Here is a 19,253-nt window from a genome sequence, read left to right as displayed (position 1 = left end):
CCGGCTACTTTTCAGTTGGGGCGGTGGGCCTGTGAAACGAAAAATAAAAAAGTATGGCCTTATATCGGAAAAGATATGTTACCCGGTACTTTAAAAATAAATCTATTTCTTTTACTTGCTGTGTTTACAATTATATGTATGTATGTATGTATGTATTGTGAATTTACACTTCATAGTGTGCCTACCCTTGTATCGATTTTCAGAAAGTAATATTCACATTGAGGTTTGCCACTTCTCGCCTCTAGCTTCCAATCCAATGTTGAAGTGGATGTGCAAGTCTAAATTAACCAATCATGCACGCTCACAAAAACTGGTTGACAGCAATATGCTGGGCAGAATGAGGCATGAGCAAGTTAATAATAGGAATAGGCTTCTTCTGTTTTGTTATGCTCACTAAAATGTTATGAGAAGAACTACACATTAGTAATGACCAAGTATGGTTGAGTGAACCAAATATTCCTCCCTTAAAATGAGGCATTACATGTTTTGGGTAGCATTTAAGAATTGATGGATTAACTTAATTCATTGGTGGATTATCTGAAATCACTGGTGGATTATCAGCATTTCTTGTTTATGGGACTCAAGTTACCAACTCGTCACGATATGGCTGAAATATTGCCGATGTGACGTAAAGCTTTAACTCACTCACTCAAGTTACCAACAGCTTGAGAGGAGGGGTATACTTGCATGGCAGGTAGTTACTCTGATGAGAGCACAACCTTACCTTGGGGTTTCGGATTTCACATCATGTGTTAATTGCCCAAGTTCATGAAGGCGGAACAAGTTGTGGTGTGTGAGTGAGAGGCCTTCCTCTAGGTCTACCGGCCATGCTGAGTGGGGCCAGTTCTGTCAGCTGCTCTCCTCAGGGAAAACAACAGCACTGGACAGTAATCGGGCCAGTCCACTCTCCACCAGCTGTCACACAGGGGTGCAAGGCAGTTGTCTGGCTCACTGCCTCATTGTGGGAACCCGCAGTGATTTCAGTTTCTAGCATTGTCATGAGTCCTTGAGTTTGTCTGTACCAGTTATTGATTTGAATGTGTTCTGTATGCCAGTGTCACCCTTGTCACTTGGTGTGTTGGTGACACCTCTCCCTGCCTCCCTGATAAGCGACACTCTTTGGGAATGGACTGTGCCAGGGGTTGACCTACATAACCCTTCTATTACTTTGTAGAGACATCTCATCGCAGTAGGAAGACAGAGCTAGTAGAGACTGTCTCACTATAACTCATTCCCGCATTGGTTGGATCGTTAACAGCTGTAGAAGAAAACATGTCATGGTATCACATTGATAGGTGTACCTGTGTTGTGTGTTGAGTGTTGGATAACTTGTTGTATCACATGCCCTGATATAATGGCTACTTCTCCTACTTCCGAGCTGTCTGTTCCTCCATACTTTAGTCGAACATCATCACTTCGCAGATCCTCAAAAAAGAAACAAGGATTCGCTGCACGTAAGTAACAACATAAAGATTTACATGAAATATGAGCATGAATATGCAAGTGGGATTATAGAATTTATTGTATAGAAAATGAGCAATGGTGTATGCCAAATTGTGTGGCTACAAGTTGCCTGGTGAGTTCCTGCAACAGGTTGTTGTTCCATCACCTTGTTTCTTAAGTCTCTCATCCAAGCTGGAACCCATGTTAGCCACTGTAACACCAGACACAGGAAGTAATAGTTCCACCACATGTGCTAGATGACCAGATTAGTCCTCCTTCGGGACATATTTATCTTGCTGTGTTGACGTAGTCTGTGTAACTCATTTAGAGAGCAAATCCTGACAGACACTGCATCAAGCAGACCTGCCTTTCACATTATATATGTTTTTGCTTGAAATAACTATGTTGGTGTTTCTGCCTGTTTGAACCAGGTGCAGATATCAGCAGCTTGGATGATAAACCTATCTTCCTCAACCTGTGTGCAAGGTTTCCTGCTTGTGCCCTCTCAGGCCACTGTTATCTCATCCAGCTGAAATAAATTATGATTGATTATTTTCAAACCTCAGGAAAGTGTACACAACGTCTGTTTATCTTAACCAGGCGTTAAGTTTCCAGATTGACATGAGTAGATTAACCTTATGTGCTATGGGTTAGTCTTTATAGTTCTCAACTTTTGCGAAAGAAAATATTTTATCATTTGTCAAAGAATTAAATACATTAAATGCAGGCTTCCGAGGTGAGATGTTGAACTACCAAGTATGACAAAACTTGAGAGCCTACCATCTACATTTCTGGCTATGCTGTCCATATGACAGCACGTGACCTTCAGCCTTATTGACACAGAATATGAAGGATAATATTCCTGCACTTGACACAAATCAAAGGTCTGTTGGCCTTGTAATGTAATCGTCCCTTAGTGACTGTCAGTATCTTCACATCCGTAAATATATTCATTTTATGTGACACAATAGCCTAGCAGTAACATTTTGCTTTTTGATGGAATGTCAGCCATGTCTGTTTTGGGAACTGGCAAAAGAATGTTGGACAATTGCTATTACCTTCTGTATGTTGAGTTTCAAATTGTCCAGATATGATTTCTTTAGACAAGACAAAGTTTGCAGTTTATGTTCCCAGTATCATGTTCCAATTTAATGTTAAAGGTGAAATCTTACATAGATAATTGTTCTTCATGATCAATTGATGACGCTCTCAGGGATTGTATTATGTGCATCCTACTGAAACTAACTTTCGGAAATAACAAACGTGAACCAGTGACCTTACCCTTGACCTTGACCTGCTCATTTCACACACACAACCACCACCACCACCCAGGTTAGTACTCACCATCAGGATATACATTTAGAGGATCAAATATTCCCAAAAAGCGAGATAAATTTTCATCTAAAGTGTCATCGTGGTTTGAGTCAAGTCCCCTAAAATAAGTTAACCTATGTTGTGTGGCTGTCTGCAGTTAGTGGTAATGTTACTATGTGGTATAATTTCAATAGATTTATTTGGTTAATGATATGTACAGCGTAATGACCACATCTTTTCTCTGAAGACTATTAGTTTTAACATGGCAGAGGTCAGAAGTCCAGATTTCAAGACTGTTTCAGGGCTGATGTATGTCATGGCGTATGAGTTCCAGATGCTGACACTGGGAAAACCTGAAGCTTTAAGCAATAAACTTCACCAGAAAGATCACACAGATCAAACACTGGAATTCGAAATATTTTGTTGTTTGCAAGTCCAACTGACAGGTTTCAGTTTTGGGTTTGCCAGGGGATATTAGAATATGTTCAAATGTGAAATATCTTTGTGAACTTCTGGAGCAGGAAATATGTGGCAGTGATTATGTTTTTCAACCCATAGTTTGGGATTAGTGTATAATGTGATTATTTAATTAACTTTTTGACTTTCTGTACCAGATCATGTTTCATGCTTGACAGCTAGAAAGCAGTATCAATCCTGCACATTTTGTCAAACCAGTTTCTGTCAAGTAATCACATTAAAGCATTCCTTAAACCTAGATTGTGACAGGTATTATTCCCATGTAAATGCAGGCTTACACCACACCTTGTACAGTGTATATCTGGGCTATATTGTCCGCTTGCCACACTTAAGGAAAGAAAATTGGCCAACTAGACTTTACAATGACACTATCATTCAGTCTTCCTTCTTGACTTCAGATCCAATTATTCCAGGGTTGCTTGCACAAAGTAATCTCTGTACTATGACAGTCGTAACTTCCAAATTCATACAACAGTCGTAGCGCTAAGATCGTTAAGTGCAAGTGGACTGAGGTCAGTGTGACAAAAATGATTGACAAGCTAAATATGTGGTCAGTATTTGTAGAACATGAACATTTTAGATTTGTATAATCCCTGAGACCTTCCGAAGGTGAATAAACTTTCCCTGTAATTTCAAGGATGTATTTTCAAATCTGAAAATAATGTGTTCAGATTGTGAAAACCTAAAGATGTATTCAATTTGCCTGAAGCTACATATAAGTCATTCTACATTTGGTATTCGTGCCTCAATTGATGGCAGATTTGTATGAAAAAGTGTAAGCAATTTCAAATTTGATTTGTGAGTGAGTCACTCCTTGCAAGGTAAATATAGTATTGATGTGTGGGTGTGGAGACTCACCTGACACGTGACCTATTATATGTACTTGGTAGCAGGTACTCCAGCGCTAGCAGCTTGACTTCTACGTGTGTATATGTTTGATGAAGGGATTATTAAGATGGATGTAGTTCTATGTAAGATGTAGTGTGTATGATTGATTGTCTGCTTCCTGTGAAAGTGATGGATGATATTCAATGGTTAATAATGCCATTCTCTCAGACAATGCCTTTGTTGTGATGTACAACACATGACAGAATTATAATATGTTCTATTTCATCTGTAAGTATTCCCGTTTACCGGTAATTACCATTTTTTTCCAGTAAAATTAGGCTTGGACCAGTAGTTCATGTGACTGGCAGTCCCTGTGGACTCGCAAATAAAGTACCTTATACATGTACATCTGTGATATTCATATAAGTATATTTTTGAACGAAGTCAGCTTTTGTCGATTTTTAGTGCAAGGAAATGACATTTTGCTTTGCTTCAAGGTTAAAAATATATTTGTAGTGACTTCGTCTTGAAATATTAAAAAAAAGAAGAGAAAATTGTGACTGAACTTTGTGTGAATGATGTGTAGATCTAAGTTACTTCAAAGATGACATCATTGCATTGAACATGATGTTGAAAGAATTAAAACCAGGTAATTTTCATATGTTTTGTTGTTGTTGAAAGTTAGGGGTACTGGTAATGTTTAGAGTTACCAGTCCACCAGGACTGGCAGTTTCAAGAGCCAGCGGGAACACTGATCCGTGTGTGAACATAATTATACATGAATAAGATTCACATGGAATTTTATTGCTACATGAATAATTGTGGATCTCAACCAAAACCCAACCAGTCTCACATCAGGTACCTTTCATTTAGCTTTATGATGGCAAGTTTCAGTGTGTAAATGGAACAAGACGCTATGAAGCTGTGTTCTGTATTCATTTATGATTAATCCATGTAATCTGTCTGTCCTGACATTAAACTGATTAAAGTGTGACATGTGTATTGAATGTGAGTTCTCTCACCTGCAAGTGCCATGGAACTTCAACCCTAACCTGCTATAGCACTGTTACTGTACAAACAATAGACTTAATACTCGATTGTAAGGTGTGATGTCATTGATTTACCAAACACAAAGAATGTGGTCATGCATGGCTGACCAAGGGTGAAGTATGGGTTTCACAGCTGGTTGACTTGTCTATTGTCTGCCCCCACCCTGTCAATATTGCAACACATCAGATATGGGGGAAATTATGCAATGTTGCATCCTATCTTCACATGCTGGTGATGCAGTAGGTAGATACATAGATTTATACCCTGGGCAACAGCAGGATCTGGAGTCCTCATGCGCAGATAATGCCTTAATATGCATCTTGTTATTCAGTGCCCGGCTTATGCTTGTTGCCATTTTGAGAAGATTGCATACCACTGCACATCTCAACCACATTTTGTTTAGCCTTGGAAGTTATAAAAAAACCATATAATTTATTTCCTGAATTTGATTGCATCAACAATAAAAATGAGAAAGAAACAAGTAAATTCAGCTGATTATGTATTTGTTCAGCCAATGTTGGCTGTGGGTTTCTTTCACCTGGAGGATAAATGAAGAGTGTACTATATTGATTTGGTTGTAAGGTCAGATTATGTGCTGACAGAGGAGGTTAGTTTTGAGACTACATTTTTGAAAACAAATCGTGAAGTTTATATATAAACTGTTCAAAATGAGGGTCAAGATGATATTATTAGATATGATTCCATTATTAGTGGATCAGTCTAACTTGTCGCCCCTGAATGAACCAAGCTAGTAAATTATTCTTATATGGTTGAAATCAGTAACAGGCCAGAACATTATTCCACTCAAGACAATGTACATAGTATGCTGAGGTGAACAGAGTAGTCAGTGCATTGGTTAGGTGCTGCTTTCCATCCACTATGTGGTCATGCTCAAAGCACACTCAATATGCAAAGCGCTAAGGTACAGCAAGTAGTTACATAATGTCATTATAGGTTGTGTTGTATGCTGGTTCAAATTGCACTGACAAATATGAAATGAATTTGGACTGCTAGTGTGAAGTCGTAGAGAGCCGAGAGGTGCAGACCACAGCCCAAGTGGTTGATGAGGATGTTTACTGTTTGTAAAAATATCCTTCAGAACGTTGCTGACAAACAGTGATCCTGGCAGCTGATGGTTACAGCAGGTTGGCAGTACCTTGTTCAAATGAAACAAAAATATAGAACAAACTGGATCAGGTTGTGTGTTAAAGGGAACTGTCTTTGATCAGGTGACCAAGCATTGTTTGGGGAGCGATGTATTGACGAATCTTTTTCCATGCTCAGCACAATACATTCCCAAACTCAACCTATATCGCACATGATACATTTTTTGTAGAAGTCACACATCTTATCAAGAAATTCGAAGGAATGCTTCAACTGTTGAACACAGATGATATATACTGTTCTTTGTGTTTGCAAAACCTATGAATAGTCAAAATGGCCATGAAATCTGTTAATGCTGAAAGCCAGCCAAGGTAAATAAGGCGTAACCAATATCGAAGAGTGTGAAGGTGTGTAGGCTGTTGGAGAACTTCTGACCTCTACCATGCCTCAGGGAGCCAAGTACTTTCTCCCTTTGTGGGTACACATCATGGTGCAGATAAGCATTGCTACTCTGTTACCTAGCGGGGAGTGGGGTGGGGAAGTAGTGCTCGTACCATCAGATGCTAATGTATGATGTTATTTATTTTGGTGTGAGGCTATGCTAGGTGGACATTATCTGGACATACATTAGTCTGAGTTGGGTATCCATGATAATTGCGGCATCGTATCTCAGTGGACTAGCACTATAAACTTGGCATTAGTCCGGACTTGTACAAGCAGCCACACACACACATATGCATGCACGTCGCTAAATAAGTGCAATATTCTGGAACATGACGTCAGAACCCATTTCACCTCACCTCACCTAACCTTATATTTGTATATATTGTCTTTGCAGTAACGATAGTCCAGTGGTCCACCATGATTCGTTGTACATTCCAACATATACATACTTATGATCCCCTGTATGTCAGCAACACACCTTCCCCATAGGTTTTACCCAAGTCTGTGATCTGTCCACCAAAGGCTTTCCTCACAAACTACGCTGACACGCTTTGTAATAAATGAATATTGAAGTGCATAAGTCCCATGTCATTCTCTCATAATCCTCAATGATGACAGACTCTACAGGTACACTCCAATTTGTGTAGAAATGCTACACATGGTTGGATGTAATGAGCCCAGATATTGCCTCATTGTACAAGGTATGCGTAGCTTATGCCCTGTATAAACACACTATGGACTTTCAAGGTTGACTGTGTCGATTGATGGCTTGTTGTGGTCATTACAAGGGACAAGAAGGTTTCCGTGATGCCAGAAGGGCACTGGCACCATCAACATGGTGGCTTGTTGTCCACACCATTGGGGCTAATTTTAAACTATTCTTAACGTAAAGAGCTGTCATTCATAGTTTTTGACAGCACTAAATTGTTATTTTCCAGTGTCTTGCCCTGGTAGGAGTGTTCATGAACAGCCAGCTAAGATCGGATCAGCCCCAGACTAATGCTATGTCAGAGGAATAGGGATGATCTGCTTGTCTGGTGTTTTCTTTCTCTATGATGTCTGAGGTCCTGATTCCAACACTGACACATTAATAAGGGTAATCTATTATGTCTGTCCGCTGACTGCTTTTGTTGCTGACCATACACAAACACAATCTGATATTGCACAGCTCAAATCTATATCATTCATTCATTTATTAATGTTCCTCATATGAGAGAAACAGGATCTTGCTGGAATAGTGTACTATATATTGATGATTGTTGTGTCTGATGGCATGGACTTCCTGTCTTGCATTGATGACTGTTGTGTCTGATTGCATGGACTTCCTGTCTGGCATTGATGACTGTTGTGTCTGATGGCATGGACTTCCTGTCTGGCATTGATGACTGTTGTGTCTGATGGCATGGACTTCCTGTCTTGCATTGATGACTGTTGTGTCTGATGGCATGGACTTCCTGTCTGGCATTGATGACTGTTGTGTCTGATGGTATGGACTTCCTGTCTGGCATTGATGATTGTTATGTCTGATGGCATGGACTTTCTGTCGGGCATTGATGATTGTTATGTCTGATGGCATGGACTTCCTATCTGGCATTGATGATTGTTATGTCTGATGGCATGGACTTTCTGTCTGGCATTGATGATTGTTATGTCTGATGGCATGGACTTCCTATATGACAAGATGGTATGTGAATGCTGAAACATTGAGCTGTCTGCCAATGTGTTACTAAAGAACCCTCATAGGCAGATGGAATACTTTACTTTTTGATTTGCTACTGTCTGTTATATTTAGAGCTGGTAAATAAATTGATAAGCAGACTGATGCACAACTGACCTGAATATTGACATCTCAGATCTGGTTACATGTTTTTGTGAAACAGTGAGCAGATTCTTACACTTCAGCAGAAAAGTGCAATGTGTAAGTTGTTATTTGGACTGGACATCTATTTATCACCATTCTGGTGGTCCTTAAAAGGTATTGAGGCTGATTGCCTCCACTTCCTCTGTTCTAGGACAATGGTGATTAAACATCACATGTCAAAGAATCCTGAGAATTTAGCAAATGATTTTGACATTGTAGAGCTGAAACCTGCACTTTGAAGCTGCAGCTGCACCCGGGCTTGTTGTCTTCCCTGTCACATGCAGCATTCTTTCATGCTGCAGTTGGGACAAATTAGATTACAATTCCAACCATGTACACCTTTGGTGAAGTCGAGTAATGAAGACAAAAGTAATGTAAATGATTCTGTTGAGTGTAAGGATTTGTTTGTGGGCTTTGTGTGTGCAGCAGATCAGTGTTTAATATAATTTTATAAGTAGTTGGAGGTTTGGTCACAACAAGTTGTGTTGGGTACAGTGAGACAGTCAGATCTGTGCTGTACAAGTAGTTGGAGGTTTGGTCACAACAAGTTGTGTTGGGTACAGTCAGACAGTCAGATCTGTGCTGTACAAGTAGTTCGAGGTTTGGTCACAACAAGTTGTGTTGGGTACAGTGAGACAGTCAGATCTGTGCTGTACAAGTAGTTGGGGGTTTGGTCACAACAAGTTGTGTTGGGTACAGTCAGACAATCAGATCTGTGCTGTACAAGTAGTTGGGGTTTTGGTCACAACAAGTTGTGTTGGGTACAGTGAGACAGTCAGATCTGTGCTGTACAAGTAGTTGGAGGTTTGGTCACAACAAGTTGTGTTGGGTACAGTGAGACAGTCAGATCTGTGCTGTACAAGTAGTTGGGGGTTTGGTCACAACAAGTTGTGTTGGGTACATTCAGACAGTCAGATCTGTGCTGTACAAGTAGTTGGAGGTTTGGTCACAACAAGTTGTGTTGGGTACAGTGAGACAGTCAGATCTGTGCTGTACAAGTAGTTGGGGGTTTGGTCACAACAAGTTGTGTTGGGTACAGTCAGACAATCAGATCTGTGCTGTACAAGTAGTTGGGGTTTTGGTCACAACAAGTTGTGTTGGGTACAGTGAGACAGTCAGATCTGTGCTGTACAAGTAGTTGGAGGTTTGGTCACAACAAGTTGTGTTGGGTACATTCAGACAGTCAGATCTGTGCTGTACAAGTAGTTGGAGGTTTGGTCACAACAAGTTGTGTTGGGTACAGTGAGACAGTCAGATCTGTGCTGTACAAGTAGTTGGGGGTTTGGTCACAACAAGTTGTGTTGGGTACAGTCAGACAATCAGATCTGTGCTGTACAAGTAGTTGGGGTTTTGGTCACAACAAGTTGTGTTGGGTACAGTCAGACAGTCAGATCTGTGCTGTACAAGTAGTTGGAGGTTTGGTCACAACAAGTTGTGTTGGGTACAGTCAGACAGTCAGATCTGTGCTGTACAAGTAGTTGGGGGTTTGGTCACAACAAGTTGTGTTGGGTACAGTCAGACAATCAGATCTGTGCTGTACAAGTAGTTGGGGTTTTGGTCACAACAAGTTGTGTTGGGTACAGTGAGACAGTCAGATCTGTGCTGTACAAGTAGTTGGGGGTTTGGTCACAACAAGTTGTGTTGGGTACATTCAGACAGTCAGATCTGTGCTGTACAAGTAGTTGGGGGTTTGGTCACAACAAGTTGTGTTGGGTACAGTGAGACAGTCAGATCTGTGCTGTACAAGTAGTTGGAGGTTTGGTCACAACAAGTTGTGTTGGGTACAGTGAGACAGTCAGATCTGTGCTGTACAAGTAGTTGGGGTTTTGGTCACAACAAGTTGTGTTGGGTACATTCAGACAGTCAGATCTGTGCTGTACAAGTAGTTTGAGGTTTGGTCACAACAAGTTGTGTTGGGTACAGTGAGACAGTCAGATCTGTGCTGTACAAGTAGTTGGGGGTTTGGTCACAACAAGTTGTGTTGGGTACAGTCAGACAATCAGATCTGTGCTGTACAAGTAGTTGGGGTTTTGGTCACAACAAGTTGTGTTGGGTACAGTGAGACAGTCAGATCTGTGCTGTACAAGTAGTTGGAGGTTTGGTCACAACAAGTTGTGTTGGGTACATTCAGACAGTCAGATCTGTGCTGTACAAGTAGTTGGAGGTTTGGTCACAACAAGTTGTGTTGGGTACATTCAGACAGTCAGATCTGTGCTGTACAAGTAGTTGAAGGTATAGTCAAGAGACAGGATACAGTCAGATCTGTGCTGTACAAGTAGTTGGTGGTATAGTCAAGAGACAGGATACAGTCAGATCTGTGCTGTACAAGTAGTTGGTGGTATAGTCAAGAGACAGGATACAGTCAGATCTGTGCTGTACAAGTAGTTGAAGGTATAGTCAAGAGACAGGATACAGTCAGATCTGTGCTGTACAAGTAGTTGAAGGTATAGATCTATGCTGAGCAGAGGTTTCACAATACATATCCTGATGGGTGCAATACAATTTCAATTTTGTATCTTCATACAATACTTTTTTTTTCATAAGTTAATATTCTTTCTTTGTAAATCACAGCCCAGAATGATTTGTAAAATTTCAGGAATGGAATATTGCAAGGCAAAAAAATACAGACTAGAGGGCACTGTGCATGTTATGCTATTTATAGCCAACCGAGATAAATCTGCATAAGCTCGTTTGTTGAAAAGTTTTTGATATTTTTCACTTGTTGGTTTTACACCAACATAAATTGTGATGTAATGTATCGTGTGTATTGCACTACTAGGGTTGTAAATGGATGTATTGTGTCATGGCTCATAGCTGGATACAATACTGTATCGTCGTACTGTTACATCATTCGTGCTGTGCAAGCAGTTGGATGTTTAGTAAGAGACAGTCATTGTTGGTACAGTCAGACAGTCACATCTGTGCTTTACGTGTCATACTCACAGCAAGTTGTGTGTATAATAAAACAGTTTGATCTGCGTTGGAGGTACAGTCGGAGACAGTCAACATGGCTACAGTTAGGATGGCATTTTTTTGTTTTTTGTGTCATAATATGAGAATCAATACTTGCCCCCTATTCTCTGTGCAGAGTTACCCCATCCTTCATCTGTTCCTGGTTCATGGTCTGCTCCTACATTTCACTTGATGCCTTGGCTCTGTGAACAGGATTGTTTTACAAAATGCTCATATAGCAATAGTGAAGCTTTTCAATTTCGGTCAGGAAGAAGTTTTCTGAAACCACTCTTGGAACCCCATTCATGGCAGCTTTGAGGTCATCATCGTCATCAGAACACTTTGTGGAAAGCACTATTTCAGTTTAGTATACTGGTGGAAATCACTGGTGCCAGGTCTGGCGAGTATGAAGGGTGAGGAAGCTCTTCCAACCCACATTGTCGCAAAGCAGCCTTTGCAAGTCGAGAGATGTGAGAAGTGGCATTGTCATGAAGTAGTAGAACTCCAGCAGTCAGTGTTCCTCCCCGCTTTTCTTTGATAAAATCTATCAGGCGATGAAGCAAATCGTCTTTTGACTTTCTAAGTAATCAACAAGGATCACACCTTTTGCATCCCAGAATACAGTGGCCATTACTTTCTTCACTGATCTTGAAGATTTATATTTCTTTGGTGCCGGAGAAGTGGAATGGTGCAATTCCATGGATTGACGTTTTGACTCTGGAACATAGTGGTAGACCAATTTTCGATCACCCGTTACTAGTCACTTTTTTAATTTGACGAAATCCTCCTCAATTAGCTCTAAATTTTCTCTGGCAATGTCAGTTCTTTCTTTCATTAAGATCAGATTTAGAAACTTTGGCACCCAACAAGCATATGTCTTATTCATCTGTAATTGTTCATGAATAATAGTTTCAATGGATCCATGGCTCAGACCTGTGTCTTCCTCAAGTTCAGCAATGGTAATACGTCTCTCTGACACTATAGGTTTTTCTTTCTATCTCCTTGATTGAATCTTCATTGATGGAGGTTGAGGGACGTCCAGACCTTGGATCATCATCAAGGCTTGTTCCTTGGGGAGTACATTTCTCTTAAGTCAAGAACTTGATGACTGCTCGGTACTTAGTCCATTTGGACACCTTTATGTTCAACAAGCTGTCACTAATATACAAACGGCCTCAACAGACCAAATATACTTGAAGTGAACTACTTAAACAATGTACTACATTGACTAATTCACTTTGTTATGGCCCATAGTTGATAGTTAGTCAGGCTTAGAACTTTTTGACCAGCCCTTGCTATAGGATTAATATGACATATGACACATGACAGACATTTTCTTATTCTGTTCAATCCAAATAGAAAAATATAGAATATTTAGAATCAATGTAAAAGGAAATAATTGGCCTCTAAAGTAGAATATTGGAACCCTTGCTTGTGTAGTTTTATCCATCAGATTATGGTGGCCTCTTTTTTTTTTTACTCCAATTGATTTGTTGTGAGGTATGTGTAACAGAATTCTTGCTGGATGACTACTAAGTCTTGGCCATGCTACTGTTGGGACATTGTGGGATTAGGATCAGTACAATGATGCTGCTTCCTTCACTCCTGTTTGCTTGTGCTCTACTTGCAGCTGGTAGCATTGATGGATTATACTCAATAGCCTGGCCAATCAAAAGTGCCTCAAGTTCTGCAGTAACATGGGCAAAAAAACTTGGATAAAATGTCACAAAATCCTTGGGGGAAATGCTGCTGCACATGTTTGTATAAGCTTGTTATTTCCAAGCTGGATGTGTCTTGTGTGCCGGCGCTCCCGGGGGAGAACTTGATGACAAACATCTTGAAGATCTCAATTCATAGCGACACATATTGAAATGGGAATTGATGAATGTTTGATCAAGAAGAATTTGTTCCTCATGTGTTCACTGACAATGTTCTGCTTTATCTGCGTTCATACACTGAGAGGTTAAAATGTATGAGGTCATCAGGCTTCCTCAGCAACCAGGACCATCGCAAGGATATAAATCAATATTTTATCGGATTGTGTCTCATTCAGTTTAATGCATCATGATTTGCAGCACCTTCATTAAGAAATCCTGCATCGAGTTTCCTATCAGACCCAGGTTAAACTGTCAGTGAAGTGCTACTACCCAAGAAGCCTTAATGTAGTCTTTTGCCATTAAGGTTTTTGAAGCCAAGATTTGTGTGTAGGGCAAACCATTATGATTAAGTTGGTGTAACATTGATGGCGTTGGACAGGGTGTTTGCATATTAGAGCATGACAGGAAGTGTCAATTGCGAGTTGCTCTTGATCTCCGGGGAAAATCTGATGAAAAATCAATACTTTATGGGGCCAGGATGGAACACTTGTTGATGAACCTGACAAAACAATTCAGCAAAATACAGTCTGCTGAAAGTGAATTATAGCACTTGTACAACCTGTTTGAACATCCTGCTGAGAAGGCGTGTCTTTCACTGACATAACAACTTCTGCCTATTTTGTATTTTTGTCAAATTGAAAAAAATATATTCAGAGCCATTATTCAAAATTTAATTCAATTCAACGCTCTTGAGTTTCAAACAGATAGTCAGAAATTCATTAGTTTGAAACCTTCTCAAAAAAGGTAGATACCGGTATGTTGAACAGATGATTTTCAAAAGCCTTCCTCCGATTGAATATAATTAAATTTTAACAGGAATTTTTTGGTTGCACAGCACTAAAATACGATGTCTCTGTTGAAAGGGATACTTCAGATTTCCTCTCAGAAAAATAAATATTACATGATATTTCTTTCTTTTCTAAATTCCACAGATAACATGCTGCTTAGTTCCTGAGTGATGAAATATTTGACATCACTTTTCAAAGAAGACTCCAGTCTTGTGTATTTATGGCATGGAATTTTGAAATTTAAGAGACTTCAGTAAAATTACTCTTGACACATGTTCTTGAAGAATTTTAACACACATTGTGCAGACATATTGAGTTGATGACCTTGACCTTCATTATTATCTCCTAATCTGCCACCTGCATGAGGTTTCTGAGGCAGTGATGCAGACATTTTTGATACTTTGGTAATCTTACTGAAACAATCTTCAAAACAAGAGTCTGAAGTTAACAACTAAACTCTGTAGAAGGTGTTTATACAGAAATATTTTGTCAATTTTTACAAAACGAATGGGGTGTAAGTATGTTCTTCTTAAAGTAGGAGAAAGGTTATACAGCAGAATGCCCTGTCATGTGGCATACATCAATGGCTGGTGTTTTCTAATGCAGTTTGAGATCTGTTTGAAGAATGTCTTTGCTCGTGCTCTCAATCACTAGTTTGCATGTCCCAGATTTGTGACACAGTTTGCATTGCTATGGCTGGACTATTGATAACTTATGTAAAACAACTACCGTATTCGACGTAATAAGCGCCCAGGGCGCTCTCAAAATTAGAAATAGGGAGCTCTTATTTGAATATTATTTTGGTGAAAAAACATAGTTAAAAGATAAATTTCTTGGTTTATGCTGACAGCCTGAAATGTTTATATACGACAGATATATTTTTCAAGAATTTATTTGCCCATAATTAAGGGTGTATATAACACACGAGTGCGTATAATACGCGAATAAATAAGTCTTGTGTACATTGATCAATCGGAACGGGTGCTAATTGGGTTTGTTCACTATAGCCAATATATTAGCAAATATCGCCGTGGGCGCTTATTAGAGCGGGGCGCTTATTACGTCGAATACGGTATGTGGACCTTCCAGAGAGAGATGGAGTCAGTAGAGTTCCATCTTCCCGAGGCAAGGGCGTTAACTGACTATAAAATGTCCAGTTTCCACCTTTAACGAACTAGAATGGAATTTCCAGGCTCGATCGTAGCGCCATCAGTGGCTATTACGAGTTATGTCCATCTATATCCCTCCTATTGAACAATAAGATTCCACCTCTCATATCACTTGCAATTGCTTCAAACAGAATATCGTCACCCAGTGAAGATGATCTGATCAATAATCAAGATATATATTGCGAAGTGCATCAAATAACTTGAAAAGATTTGCAAAATATCTGTTGACGCCCAGTTGGCTCTACACATGTTTTGCAAATCATTCATTTGACTGAAATCAGCATGTTGAAATCCATGTTGTTTACAAAGTGGATTGTACTATGTATAGACTCGTTAGTCCAGCTAAAATATTATGCTAGAAGTCCAGCCTAATTCGCGGCAAGGGTAAAAACTTGACTTTTACAGTCATGGTAGATGGTGTATGGGAAAGAATGTTAATCACGCGTTCATGGAACACTATAAATATTTTTTTTCACAAGGGGATATTTGTGTCTTTCCAATCCAAGCCAAGTCCAGTCAGTGGATTGCCTGCCAGCATTATGTTCGATCTCCATTACTCAGGGTCAGTGTTTAGGTCGTTGATATGTGGTAATACATAAGGAGGCCCAGCCACCTACACTGCACCTAAACTGTACATAAACACAGCTGCTGAAGCTCACAGCTGTCATCTTGGTTATCACAGTCTTTCCCAGAATAAATATTACCTGGAACATGATCTCATTGGACAGCAGCTGCTAACTTGTTGCTTTGATTGGTTGAGAACATACTGGCAACTGATGTTTGCAGGCTTTGAAGATGATTATAGTTATTGCTCATTTTGTATTCCTATTAATATTGAGCAGTGACAGATTTATGAACACATATGACAATTTGAAAGAAGTAAGTTTAAATGCTTCCATGAGTTGATAGATGGGTACAGTTTACATTTTGGGATGCCACCTTACTTTGATTATTTCCAGAGAAGGTGAGGGTGGATATTGGAGAAGGATGGTTGTGGTCTTTAATGTCCTTCTGCACAAACATTGTGTTCTCCATGCAACTGGTGTAGTGTCTGATTGCTCCCTCCCACTGTGTCTGCCTGGATCTCCAGTATGGTGATGTTGCCCTCTCTGTGTCATTTGAAAGTGTTAAGAAAGTATAGAGGATTATAAATGACATCGAAGTAAAGGTGATAAGTATCTGGGTAATCTCATGGGCCACTTGTAACTTCAGTGGGGGGAGGTGGAGAATCCACCCAAAAGCCTACCCAAGGAATCACAAACGAGATATGTAAATCATAATTTAACAACCAAATCAACATTTTATGTGCTAACAAGATGTCATCAGATCATCCCCAGAACACACACATGTACCATCCCGCCCTGCCCTGCCCTGCCCTGCCCTGCCCTGCCCTGCCCTGCCCTGCCCTGCCCTGCCCCGCCCCGCCCCGCCCCGCCCCGCCCTGCCCCCTCTGGGTCTGCCTGAAATCAACATTCTTGACATATTTTAGTATTTAGCAAATTACTGTAAATGACAACCAATAACTTGGTGGAGAGATGGTGAATGTGGAAGGTTCTTAAGACAGGTACATGGTGTACTTTGTCGTAACCAACAGGTTAACTCAGAATATGACCATTAACACAGAACTTATAAGCTGTGAATACTCATGCCTGAAAATGATAACATGCCTTTCTTTCCTTTGCAGGTAAGTACTTTCCTGATGAAGTGAGAGATGGTTTTGAAGATACTGCCTGGGGTAATGTACATGCATGGGGAGTGCCAGGTCATCCAGGAGCAGTGCAGTCAGGATCACACAGGAAACACTGTGCAGAATAAGTCCCACAAAGAATAGCTCAGTGGTTTAGTTAGGACCAGATACTGGCTCAAGCTATTTCTTTCATTCACTATGCAGAATCAGACTGAGATTGTGTCTTAGAAATATCTGTGCTGAGTTCCAAGAGCTGCTATGGGTTGTATGCTGGACATACCAGCTATTGAGGTGATCATATACATACTTATGGCAGTTTTCATTGTCCAACGTTCCACAAAATACTTCATGTACCCAGAGGGCAAAAATGTATTGATAGATGGGAATGTATATCTTTGTGTTCTTCATATATCCTCACACAGTCCTTCAGGGTCTTGTTGGAACCGCCTGACATCAGCTGGTCACAGTGGCAGCCACTGAGTAGGTATCGGAGGTGGATTCTGACAGCCTCCAGGGAAACTCTCAGCCTTTTGTAGACCAGATGAACTTGTATTACAATGGTTTTGTGAATCAGCAATGGATCATATTGTCGGATATATTGCAACGCTGACAGGGATGGACAAGTCTGTACTCTGTCAAAATACAGATGTTTGGAAATGCTGAATATGTATACTTTAGTTTTTTCATGAACTGGATAGGTAAGGTTTTCTATGTGTATGAAGACTCTAACCACTTCTCTTGGGATGATGACTGTCTTACTGTTTTGTGGCCATGGAGACTTAATGTCTGCTGCTGTCAGCTGTCAGGTACACAGTTTGCTCAAGTCAGAGAGATGGGCTGTTATGCCTTATGCATGCATGCCTTGGTCTAAATCGGTAAGAATGCCATAGTTAAGCATTTGTAGCAGAAGACAGAAACCACTTAGAGTTATTCCCCCTTAGATATATTTCATTTGGAAAATATTGTAAATATCCAGAGAATTGTGTCTTACATCATTAACTTGGAATACACAGTTGTGGTTGGTGTTTTACAACAGTTCGGCAATTCCATCAGGGAACACAAGAAATGTATACCTCATGTTGCAGGGTGCATAGAAAATTATAGAATGGGTCTCAGCCAATCAGAATCCGACATTCATGTGTAAACTAATATAATTATTAATATCCTCAAGGCGACCTTTTTTCCATTTATGTTCCCTTCACTAACCCGCTAGGACCCAGTTGGTCCAACCTTAAACTGTGGACATACGTGGTATACTCATTACAAACAGTACATAGGATGAGACACATCTCTGTCACTGTTTGGGGGGCACGGGCCCAGTCGCCTAAGGCGCTGCGATTCGCTGTGCAGAGTTGCGTCCCTTGGGCACGCAAGAAACCTATGATTGTGGGATCGAATCCTGGTTCACTCTGATTATGTTTCTAGGTTTGTCAGCACCGTACCCGTGCTCGTGTGTTTCACCGAAGTGATAAACGTCTGAGATCTGCATCATTACGTTGACAAGCCGTGATATAACTGGAATACTGTTAAACGCGGTGTTAAACCCAACTCACTCACTCACTGTCATTGTTTGCATGATCGTACACTGTTTGCACACAGACACAAAATTGGCAAATTTCAGGATTATTAACAGACGTCAGTATATTAAACTTGTTGAGTAGGATAGATATATTATTTATCGGGAATTCCCAGACATGTTCATTGGCAGTTGTCAGTCATCGGCCCTGTCGTCCAGAGTTGCATCCCTTGGGCACGTGTCTAGGTTTGTCAGCTAACTTTTGGCTTGCCTCCCACATTAAGCTGACACGCCGTGATATAACTGGAATACTGTTCAAAGCAGCATTAAACCCATCTCACTCACTCACTCACTCACTCATTGGCAGTACATATCAATAGAATACAACTTATTTGAAGAGCATGAGTACCAGGTTGTTAAACAAAATCTATCAGTTAATGTGATGAAATATACCACTAAATGATGAACACGTTTTATCAGGGACAGAATAAAATGGGCATATTTTATATTTCCAACTATGATGACTGGTATGTTGAAACTGAGTACCGGCAACTGATTTGGTTGATAGATGCATGGTAAGTTTGCATGTGGTATATTTCTAATGATTGATGGATATTTTAAAACCAGGAAATCAGATGTAAGAGGAAATGTTGACATAACAGTAACGTCAAAATCAGACTTTATTACATAGAATTCCATGGTAACATATGAAAAGTATTTGTTAGATTTGATTACTGTAACAG

General features: G+C 40.1%; 1 protein-coding gene across 6 annotated transcripts in view; it reads left to right on the top strand.

The window, feature by feature from the left end:
• Positions 1–19,253, top strand: part of LOC124118552 (SLIT-ROBO Rho GTPase-activating protein 1-like) — a 207,929-nt gene that overhangs the window by 98,691 nt on the left and 89,985 nt on the right. For 2 of the 6 annotated variants that reach the window (XM_048401517.1, XM_048401514.1), the window contains exon 1: positions 811–1,454. The exons of 3 other annotated variants lie outside the window; for them this stretch is intronic. In XM_048401517.1, coding sequence (XP_048257474.1) covers positions 1,355–1,454 — 100 coding nt within the window. In that variant the 5' untranslated portion in view covers positions 811–1,354. Of the gene's footprint in view, positions 1–810; positions 1,455–19,253 lie in introns of those variants that run through there. One more of the 6 variants, XM_048401515.1, reaches the window with a different exon arrangement.

Source organism: Haliotis rufescens, unplaced genomic scaffold, assembly GCF_023055435.1.
Source record: "Haliotis rufescens isolate VD_foot unplaced genomic scaffold, xgHalRufe1.0.p SCAF_22, whole genome shotgun sequence".
Lineage (NCBI taxonomy): Eukaryota > Metazoa > Mollusca > Gastropoda > Lepetellida > Haliotidae > Haliotis > Haliotis rufescens.
The sequence above is the reverse complement of the archived record's forward strand: the minus strand, read 5'-3'. Positions and strand labels throughout refer to the sequence as shown.